Consider the following 12,069-nt stretch of genomic DNA (forward strand, 5'->3'; position numbering starts at 1 on the left):
TTAAAAAGCCATAGATGTGGGAAATCGATCTTTAATTGCCATTGTAACCTGTGTGTGTCATCTTGTGTTTCTGTACAAAGGCCCAACCTTCCAGGGTATGTAAACTTTTGATCAGGACCATTTAGGTGATTTTTGTTATCATCATGATTTAAAAATGAGGCAAACAACTAAGTGATAATAAATGGCTTTATATGATCACTAGCCTTAAATAAAATTTAGTTTTTTGGCATGATCAGTTATATTTTCAATATCAATGCCTATATTTCATGATTTTTGTCAGGGTGTGCAAACTTTTGAGCACGACTGTATGCTAAATAAGATTTTATGCTACAAAATATTTAAAAAATAGTATGCAGAATGAACTTTTGACTATTACAATATATTGGTGAGCTACGTTCAGTAAAGAAAGGTGCCTGTGCATGTTGTAATCGTTCTAGGATCTCTGTAACCTTCCTGAGAAACTTTTGCTCCAGAAAAGAATAGAAAGAAAAAAATATCATCTGGTATTTTTCACAAGCATATTTCACTAGAAACCTTTTCCATATTTTTGAGTTATTAAAAAACCTTCCTAATAAAACAGGATACAACTCCATATAAATCCTGGATGCACTTTAATGTTTATAACCACAGAGATTGAGTTGCTAGGCAAGATGATTGTATGCCACATTCACTAAACGTTTAAAGATGTCATTTGTCTTCTTTCTCTCCATCTACTGTAAATACTACCTGCAGCAACACTCCTGACCCATAACAGACGGACGGGGCACACTAGCACTAAACTGACTCCTGGCTACCTGAGGGTAATTGATATAGTGTCTGTAATAACTTGGTGAATTGAAAAACTTTTCCTGTCCATATACTGTAGCTTACTTTACAATTTTGAAGGAGCCATAACTATTAAAAAAAAAATTGCATGATTTCTTTTCATGTAACGTTAAACATATAAGTGAGCAATTTGAAAATGATCTTGATAAATTTTCTTGACTGCATTTTTAAAATAACTAATCACACAGTAGGTGGGAGAATGTGTACACAGGACAGCTATTAGTCCTGCACTCCACAAATCTAGCCTTTATGGAAGAGTGGCAATAAGTAAGTCATTGTTGAAAGAAAGCCATGATGAGATGAGATCAAAACTGAACTTTTTGGCCTAAAAGCAAAATTCTGTTTGGCAGAAAACTAACACTGCACATGACCCTCAACCCACCATCCCCACCGTGAAACATGGCGGTGGCAGCATCATGTTGTGGGGATGCTTTTCTTCAGCAGGGAAATGGAAACTTGCCAGAGTTGATGAAAAGATGGATGGAGCGAAATACAGGGCAATCTTAGAAGAAAACTTGTTAGAGTCTGAAAAAGACTTGAGACGGGCGGAGGTTCACCTTCCAGTAGGACAATGACCCTAAACATACAGCCAGAACTACAATGGAATGGTTTAGGTCAAAGCATATTCAAGTGTTAGAATGGCCCAGTCAAAGTCCAGACCTAAATCCAACTGAGAATCCGTGGCAAGACTTGAAAATTGCTGTTCACAGACGCTCTCCATCCAATCTGACAGAGCTTGAGCTATTTTGCACAGAAGAATGGGCAAACATTTCACTCTCTAGATGTGCAAAGCTGGTAGAGACATACCCAAAAAGTCTTGCAGCTGTAATTGCAGTGAAAGGTGGTTTTGCAAACTATTGACTCGGGGGGCTGAATACAAATGTACGCCACACTTTTCAGATATTTATTTGTAAAATATTTTGAAAACCATTTATCATTTTCCTTCCATTTCACAATTATGTGCCACTTTGTGTTGGTCTATCACATAAAATCCCAATAAAATATATTTACGTTTTTTGTTGTAACTTGTTGTGTGATGGGAAAATTTCAAGGGGTATGAATACTTTTTCAATATATATATTATAAAATATATGTATTTTTTAATGGTATGGGTAGGGAAAGGCCTACCCTGTCAGCTTTTCATTGGTTTCTGTGTCCCTATTGCAGATTTCCCCTCACTAGCTGTGTGGTGAAAATGGAAATAAGGAGAACCCCTCTAATGGAGTAGTGAACAGCAGTAAAAAAAACTGACAAGGGTTTTAACACTACTCTATCCAAAACAAAAATAAATGTTTTGAATTGAAATACACTTTAAATTAGTAAGACATCTATCTATATTAAAATGGGGAAAAAGCCTTGTGTAATATTTACAAACGTTATTTCTGAATTTGAATTTACTGTTTTGCCTTCTGTTTCCTTATTTCGTCATTTCATCTTAGCATTACTAATGCTGTAAGCAGTACTAAGCATGACCTGTATGCTGAATTTAACAAAAAAAAATTAAACCGGTGTTAAGTAACTGTGACAACATGAGGGTTCTTGAGGTTACAATAATACAGTGTGTGTGTATCTAATAAACTCTGTTCTATTTATTTTATGCCAATATAAACAATAGAAAAACTATTACGTATGCCTCGTGACCTTCTCAACTGAAATGAAATGCTTACATTTCCTTTCCAGTATTTATAGTAGAATTGGTTTACATTAAAGTCCGCCTCGGTGCCTTGTTAAAATACTTTAAAGCAATTGCTGTTATTACTCCACAGGAGAATGACTCAGGAACTCTGGACACTGTTGGAGCAATAGTTGTTGACCAAGATGGAAATGTAGCTGCTGCTGTCTCCAGTGGTGGACTAGCCATGAAACATCCTGGAAGAGTTGGCCAGGTGAATATTCTTTTATGTAGAATATGACTCCTCTATTGTTTCTGTTTCAAGGAAAATGTCACCCTTGGTTTTTAGTTAATTGAACCACCTTCCCTTTTTAGAGCTATGGCAACAGCAGGGGTTAAATACAGAGAATCCTTTGGTAATGTAGATGTGGTAAATCCGCTATATTTTAGTAGCCAAAAAAATAAAAAAAAATCCCTGGTATATTGCAATCACTGTGAAGAGCAGCTCACAACTAGTAAAGTCTGTCAGTAAAGTGCTGATACACTTCAGGAAAAAGCAACAGTCAAAAAGTTATTTCTATTTACAAGGCATGACCTGTTTCACAAAAATCTGATTTTTTTCATTATTTTTAGAAATACATCCTGTTTTCACGTGATTCAACACTCCACAACATAATTTTAATGCCTAAGTTTGTATTGGTGAGGCTCCAATGGGCTTAGATGGGGTCTTGCTTGAATACGCTATAAGTTTCTAAATCAGGATCTTTTAGATGACACCTATATAGACTGAACGGTAGCCAGTTGTACACCATACATGTCATGATGTAAGATTGGAGTCGGCAAACAAGTAAGCTGTCGAAATCACAAATGAATTATTTTAAATGCTCTTCTTGCAAAAAGGAAACCGTATTTAGTCAAAGGCCTTACAACCTAAAAAATTGTAGCTAGTAGTCAGCAGTGGCATCCTCTATTTTTGTCTTGGCTCAAATTTCCAATTAAGGGGGTTAGTAATTAACTATTCAAAATTGGATTACCTGGAAAAGAAACTGATGACTTCTTACCTCTCTTACACTGCCATTCACTCCCAATTCATGAGTGCCAATCTCATAGGGCCATGCAGTGCTAAGTGGATTCTTTGCCTAACCTCTATGTCATGCAATGAGTGGAGGTCAGAGGGGAAACCACTGAACACTGCAAAGATGATTAACTCTCCTGTAAGTGTTAGTTTACTTTCTGATTTCAGAATAGGATTTCTCATGAACCAAACGGGATGGCCAGAGGGAAAGGGTAAATATTCACTACTTTTTCAGGTATGCACATTTTAAATTGTAATAATTAAAGACAGGGTTGCTTTTAAAGTAGTTGTAAAGGCATATTTTCCCCTACAATTAAGAGGTTTATACTTATCTGCTCTATGCAATGGAATGCTCAGTGTGGTCCCTTACCTCCTCTTCTGGAGTCCCGCTGGCACTCTCTGCTGCTGCCCTTCTTGTTGTTCCTCCATAGCAAGCTGCTTGCTATGAGGGCACATGTGCCAATGTTCTCCCGAGCCAGGCTGTGTGCATACATACACAGACACAGCACGGCTCAGCCCCATCCTCTGTTCCATCCCCCAGGAATTGATTGACAGCAGCAGGAGCCAATGGCTGTGCTATGAGAAGAGAACGAGAGACAATGGGTGCTGCAGATGGCTACAGCGCTGCATTGAGCAAGGGCACAGGTAAATGTTGTGGAGGGGTGAAAAAAATCTGTGGGACATATGTTACCTTAATGCAGGAAATGCATTAAGGTACAAAATGATTTGGCTTTATAACTACTTTAAGCCTAGGTTCACACATGCGGTGCAGGAAAATCAGTGATCTCTGAGCATTTCCCACACCACATTGCAATCACACCATGTTTGCGATCCACTGCGGGCTTCAAGACAAAGTTAACAACACTCCAAACACATCACAATCGCTGTGCAGTTTGCCCACACTGGATCTCATGGTACAAAAAGACCATACGATGCGGTTGTGGTGCAGTTCCAAAAAAGGTGCTTGCACTTCTTTGATGCAGTGTGGAGCAATATGAGCCCATTCTGAATGTGCTCTAGTTGCGTCACACTGAATTGCATTTGAATTGCACAGGAAGGTGGTGAGATTCCTGTGCGCTTCACATGCTGTTCATAAAGTGAACAGAAGCTAAAGGATAATAAAAGATTTCCATGCTGCATCCTGGACTTCTCTTTCATTTTAGGTTCAAAAATATTCACCTTCAGGCCTTTGGCAACTTGGCGATCGGATTTCCATAGAAATGCAAGTGCTGTAGACCTCTTCATCTTCGCGCTGCCTTGAAGTCCCATAGGCTATAGTTGATTCCTGTCAACCTTTATTGTTAAGAATAAAGAATAAGAGGAAAATCATTTACAGCCTACTGAGCTGTGGGGTGCAGGTGTCGAGTTGAAAAGTAGGTCTCCGCCCTTACGTTTCTATGGATACCGACTCACTGAGTTGTCAAACGCCATGCAGCAGCTTCTCTGTCGGGAGGCAAGTATTTTTGACTGTTAAGATGGCGGTGAGGGCTAAAAGGGAACATATTCGGTTAAATGTTATATATGAATGAAAGGCTCCAAAAGTTTTCTGAAAATTTAGTGTGCCCAGCTATCGCTTTATAAATCCTTCAGAGCGCTCCAAAAATGCTATAGGTGTTAAGGTGTGGTTACAGAATTACCAATGAAATCAATAAAGGCAGCTGGAAAGTGTCAATGCCTCATGAAAGCAACATGCTGCATCTCCACATCTGTGTGTACAGCACTGTATAGTGTGATTGTTACATTTATGGCAGACATTGAAGGGCAGTTATGTAGTGGTGCACCGAAATGAAAATTCTGGTGCTGCAACTGAAAATTCAAGATGCACTTGGCCGAAAACCAAAGTGGACAGTTTTTTAAATTTTTTACAAAAATTAATGTGGCTGACAACTTTGCATTGTCACTAGGGGGAGTTTTTGCATTAAAATCAACAGGGACGTGACTTTGCATGAAAGTCGATGCGATGCGATGTTGCATTGAAGTCACCAGGGGGGTTTTTTTGCATAAAAGTCTCGAGACGTGCCTTTGCATGTATCGGTACCATTATCTGCAGTTTTTTTCCCCTATCTGCAAAATGCCGATAACGACCGATATGTTTCGGCTGCCAATATATCGGTGCATCCTTAGTTATGAGGCTTTAAAAATGCTGAATAAATGCCTCTTAAACATGGGATTAACGCACGTGTGAACCAACCGTAAGACAAAGCATGTTAAAATAAAATTTGGGAATGTTACTGTTGCTCATGACTATTGTAACTTTTATGTCTTAAGTAATAAGTCATGTCAAGGACATGGGTGTATGACGACCTGTAATTTACATGCTGCACAAGTGAAATCTGATGCTATGTGTAGAAAACCCCCTCTAGTGGCTCAACGTGTTTGTGCAATGCATCTTCAGGAAAACCTTCTGGAGCTGTTATCTATTATTACTTTAAAAATTTACTTAATCAGTTATGCTTTGAGGTGCCTTTACACACTTCAATGTTTATGTGCATTTGTAATTAACAACAGCAGAATTACACTAGTTAAGGCTGGCAGAAAATAGGAATCAACAAAAAGCATACAACTTAAAATTAAACCTAAAAATATATTTAAGGCATGCAGCTGGCTGACCCTTAAACAGGTAAAAATGTCTAAAGTGGAACGTAAAGTAAAGCTAGCAAACACATCTAGATGCCCATCTACCACCTCTGCTGCTCTGTAGAGTTTCCTGGGGCCCCATGTAATGCAATTATCCACCAAGCTTTCTGGTCACTGGCCCCGTTACCATCAACCTATATGTCTAATTGTTAATAAAGTGGACCAAGCATCATGCATGTTCATTTTGCTTGCTAAGTAATGTATCACACATCAGTTATTTATTACCCCTTACAGCGATTGTAGTACTACTTTCTTAAAAAGTCTAAATCATTTATCATATTTTTTTCTCTGGAAATCAGTTGCCACTTTTCTTCAGGCACTTGCCATGGTTAGCATTTATTTTCTGGGCTGAGATTCTAAATTAGAGATGACCCAATCATAGAAATCCAGGTGCAGTTCTTGGCAGTGCCCACAAATGTCAGGTACAGATACATCCCCTCACTCTGACTTGCTTCAAAGTTACATTGTTGCTTTCTGAAGAGTACACACAATCTTGTAAATAATTACAAGCAGTATGAGTGCTCAAAATGAAAGTGAGCTATGAAGGTTCAAGTCCTTAGGGGCCTAACACTGGATGCAGGAATTAGTGAAGGCATTGACATCTATGACACACATGCTCTGGCAGCTTCTCCCCAAAGATCAGGGAAATCTCTCACATACATGTAAAGGAAGAAAAGCAGGGCACTGACCTGGCTCCCTGCTTTTTCTTGCTTTCTGAAGAGACTGAGGAAATGCACCCACCTGGCTGCAGCAGTTGATGGTATAATCCCAAAGAAAATGATATAGTATCACCCCTAATCCACGTATCTTGTGAAAAAAATATATTAAAGCTCAGAAAAAGTCGCGTGATAGAAAAGAAATTAGTCCAGTGTTGAAATGAATTCATGTGACGTAAAAAACATAAACATGTTGAAACTCTGTGCTGAGCCCACCATGCACCCCCACTCAGGTGTGCACTCACCAGAAATAGCCTTTTTTTAAAGCATAATCAAGAGGATATCCATTAATTAGACCAGGAGGTTCCTCTAAGAATCACCCTTCTAAGATTGGTTGCCAGGATCATTGAAAAACTGCACTCCACCATATCATGGAAAGAGAAGAAAAATATCCGCTCCAATAGTATATTATTCAAGACAAATTACTTTATTGCTCCAAGTAATACACTTACAACATTAAAAACATCAACAAGGCTAAATGATCAATCCTAGTGTCACGCAGATTCCGCATGGTGCTCTCACCACCTCTGGAACTGTTGGGCAGAACGCCATAACGTCACTTCCGGTCTGTCGCACCGTCACGCACTGACGCGTTTCGTCGTATCCTGACTTACTCATAGGGGTGACGGTGCAGTGCGGCTTACCACTTATATCAGGCGACATTAATTGGATCACCAGATTGATAATTATGTTTAATTGATTCACTACCATCTCACAGGAAGTGATACCAATTACTGGCAACCACCAAGCTCCATGCGTATGCTATAACAGGGCAAAAATATCAAACATTTTAAAACATTAAAACTATAATTGCCTTCTTTATAATGACAATGACAGCAATACCATATGTCATATAAATGACAAATATTATGATACTACTGACATTGAAACAGCATGCATATACATTGCTATCATTGAATACATGCGGATATGTAAACACCATCATGAACATTATATTATCTCTTACCATCATTAGCTTTAATTACAATATTCTCTCACTGATTAGCATAATTATTTTAGATGTATTTATCTTAAAAATTAAATGAAATAAAAATAGAAGTAAAAATGAAAATACAAATAATAAATAATAAATAAAAATGAAAATAACAATAAAAATAAACATAAGAAAGAAAAAGGAAAAATAAATATAAAATAAAATAAACCTAAAAATAGAAATGAAATTAAAATAAAATTTAAATTAATCACTAAAGGTTTTAATGTGCTCCTATACATCACTGATAAAACAGTTAATTTCCACTTCCACATTCAGCCCTCCTGGCACTAAAGACTGAAGTGCATGAATCCACTTGGTTTCCCTTTTAGATAGATCTCTTACTCTATAGGATTTTTACTGTGCAATTTGGCAAAATGATCTGACACATATGATATGAATATCCCTTTTTTATATGTTCAGTAATCCTAACTTTCAGAGCTCTCTTAGTCCGGCCTATGTAATTAAGATTACAGGGGCACTTAATGGCATATACCACATAAGTAGTATCACATGTTATGAATTCAGGTATCTTAAATTCATGTTTATTAGCATCAAAAGACCTACATTTGACTACATTGCCTATAGCTGTTCGACATGCCTTACACTTTTTACAGGCTTTGAATCCCTTTTCACATGGAAACATAGAAACCTGTTTTAGGTGCATCTAACATTTTTTATTCCTATAAATAAATCTGGGCCTTGTTGGTAATACCAGCCCTAACATTTTATCCATCAAAGTACATGCCAATGTTTCTGACTAATATGTTCTATTTCTTTATACTGAATGAAAACTGGATAAGAAATTCCACTGATGTGTGGTATTATCATCTTTAGTCTTAGTGTTTAAACATAAAGACCTGGGCACATTTAATACTTTCTGCAAGTTATATTCCAGGAATTCCTATGAGTACCCTTTCTGCAAAAATCTTATTTTAATAATCTTTGACTGCGTTTTATAGTCATCTTTTAAAGTGCAGTTTCTTCTAACCCTCATAAACATCCCTCTAGGTATATTTCTAAGCCACATTGGATGGTGACCACTCCTAATTGATAGGTAACAATTCCTATCTGTTGGCTTGAAATATACCTTGGTGATGACCTTACTATTAATCCTCCGTATAGTAACATCCAAAAAATTGATAGTATCTGTACTCATCTGATAGTCCAATTTGATGGATTTCTTATTATCACTTAACTTGGTCATATAGTTGCATAAAAATGTCTCTGATCCCTCCCAAATTAGGATGAGATCATCTATATATCTATTGTAAAACAGCAACTCTTGTGGGCGATGGAGAAAAACTGCACTATCTTCCCATTCCACCATAAAAATATTGGCCTATTTTGCTCCCATAGCTATTCCACTCCGTTGTTGGTAAAAAGTATTATTATACCAGAAGTAGCTATGCGATAAACAAAAATCTAAGGCTTTACCTAGAAACACTTTATTCCTATGAGGAAGGTCTTCTCTTTGACTTAAGGCCCAATTCAGGGCTAACAGAGCATCATCATGATTGATGATCATATATAATGAGTTAACATCCGCAGTTACAAACCAAATATCTTTCCTCTCCTTTAATTGTAGAGTTTCAAGATGTTGTAACAGATCTTTCGTATCCCTCAAATATGCCTTAGTGTCCAAAGCATTTTTTTTCAAAAATGTATTTAAATATTCCCCCAATCTAGCCATCACTGAACAGATTCCATTCACTATAGGCTGACCTGGAGGTTGTGTTGCATTTTTATGTACTTTTGGCAATGTGTATATAACTGGAATTCTCAAACTGCTGGGCACCAAATTTTTTTTCTCTTTATTCGAAATAACTTTATTTCGATATCATTCTTCTATACACCCTGTTCCAAATTATTATGCAAATGATATTTTTCTCATTTACCTAAATAATTGATGTAAATAACAGTCAACATAATTCTCATGGTATCAACTATTAAGAGTACAATTCAAATTTTATTGAACAAACCTCCTAATGCTAACAGTATTTTTTTTAAACATAAAAAACTTACAATGCACTGTTCCAAATTATTACATACAGTAAGTTTCAAAACACTTTATAGGTTGTAAAGAACTGAACATTGTCATTTGTTGTGTTTGCAGCATATTTACTGAAATCAAAAGCTATTTCAATCAAACTTTTAACAACATTTTAACTTTTTAAACATTTTAACAAGGCACGTTACATTTTAACATAGGACCCCTTATTTGATAGCAGCTTCACAAGTCTTGCATCCATTGAACTTGTGAGTTTTTGGACAGTTTCTGCTTGAATTTGTTTGCAAGATGACAGAATAGCCTCCCAGAGCTGCTGTTTGGATGTAAACTGCCTCCCACCCTCATAGATCTTTTGCTTGAGGATGCTCCAATGGTTCTCAATAGGATTGAGGTCAGGGGAGGATGGGGGCCACACCATGACTTTCTCTCCTTTTATCCCCATAGCAGCCATTGATGCAGAGGTATTCTTTGCAGCATGAGATGGTGCATTGTCATGCATGAAGATGATTTTATTACGGAAAGCATAGTTCTTTCTTCCGTACCAGGGAAGAAAGTGGTCAGTCATAAACTCCACATACTTTGCAGAGGTCATTTTACACCTTTAGGGCCTATAAAGGGGCCAACCAGCTCTGTTCCCATGATTCCAGCCCAAAACATGACTCCACCACCGCCTTGCTGACGTCGCAGTCTTGTTGGAACAGGGTGGCCGTCCACCACCCATCCACTACTCCATCCATCTGGACCATCCAGGGTTGCACGGCACTCATCAGTGAACAGGACTGTTTGAAAATTAGTCTTCATGTATTTTTCTGCCCAATGCAGCCATTTCTGCTTGTGAGCATTGGTTAGTGGTGGCCGAATAGAAAGTTTATGCACAGTTGCAAGACTCTGGAGGACTCTACACCTTGATGTCCGTGGGACTCCAGATGCACCAGCAGCTTCAAATATCTGTTTGCTGCTATGTAATGGTATTTTAGCAGCTGCTCTCTTTATCCGATGCATGGATCTGGCAGAAATCTTCCTCAATGTGCCTTTTTCTGCACAAACCCGTCTGTGCTCTGAATCAGCCACAAATATCTTAATAGTACGATGATCACGCTTAAGTTTTCATGAAATATCTAATGTTTTCATACCTCGTCCAAGGCATTGAACTATTTCACTCTTTTCAGCAGCAGAGAGATCCTTTTTCTTCCCTATATTGCTTGAAAATGGTGCTCTGCTTAATAAAGTGGAACACCCTCCTTTAGTTTTTCCTTAAATTGGGCTTACCTGCCAATCTAATTATCACAGGTGTCCGAGATTGTTTTCAGTGATCAAAAGAGCCCTGACACACAATGCCATCCATGAGTTAAACTGAGAAACAAAATATTTAATCTTTGTGACACTTAAATATAATTTGCATAATAATTTGGAACAGGATGTAAATAGAATTTGCATAATAATTTGGAACAATTGGTGTAAGTGATTTTAATTGTACTTTATAACTATTAGTGGGATTCTTTTTCAATACTTTATATGTAGTGACATCTGCTAACATTTCCTGTAATTGGAGTGTGTAATAATCCTTTTCCATGACAACTACACCACCTCCCTTATCTGCTGGTCTTATTATGATGTTATTTCTTTTCTCTAGGCTCTTAATGCCCTCTGAAATATATGTGGGATTGACATGTTTGTGTGGGGTAATAGTGTCCAAATCTTTCAGTACCAAACTCCTAAATACTTCCAAGCATTGATTAGCTGAATTCTGAGGATTGAAAGTGGACTTATTCCTAAGACCACTGTTAACCACTTTTACTTGTGTGTGTTGATCAGAAGTATTAAGATTAATCAAATATTTTTTCAAATTTAATTGTCCGACATATTTATGTATATCCACATATACACTAAATTTGTCTATTGGTTTTTTAGGAGCACATTTCAAACATAAGTTCAAAATATTTAATTCTTTAGAAGACAAAGTGGCTTTGCTAATATTATAAATTCCTTCATTATTTAGTCTCTCCTTTTTTTTGTTGTTGAACCCTTCTACCGGCTCTACATCCTCTACAGGCTGTTCTACCCTTACAGGACCTCCTCTTTCTCCACTGAGGCGATCTATATTGTGAAATTGTGAATTCTGAATGAATTTATGACTATTTAACATTTTTTTTTCTACACCAGAAGCCTCTCCTCTATTGTTCACATTAGGTCGAGATTTTA

The 12,069-nt window shown here is 37.3% G+C and overlaps 1 protein-coding gene across 2 annotated transcripts in view; it reads left to right on the forward strand.

Moving 5' to 3' along the window:
• Nucleotides 1-12,069, forward strand: part of TASP1 (taspase 1) — a 663,695-nt gene that overhangs the window by 540,697 nt on the left and 110,929 nt on the right. For both annotated transcript variants that reach the window (XM_089690787.1, XM_089690788.1), the window contains exon 10: nt 2,592-2,711. In XM_089690787.1, coding sequence (XP_089546913.1) covers nt 2,592-2,711 — 120 coding nt within the window. The remainder of the gene's footprint in view (nt 1-2,591; nt 2,712-12,069) is intronic.

Source organism: Staurois parvus, unplaced genomic scaffold (assembly GCF_062004578.1).
Source record: "Staurois parvus isolate SC_StPar_1 unplaced genomic scaffold, SC_StPar_1.0 ptg000543l, whole genome shotgun sequence".
NCBI classification, from domain to species: domain Eukaryota; kingdom Metazoa; phylum Chordata; class Amphibia; order Anura; family Ranidae; genus Staurois; species Staurois parvus.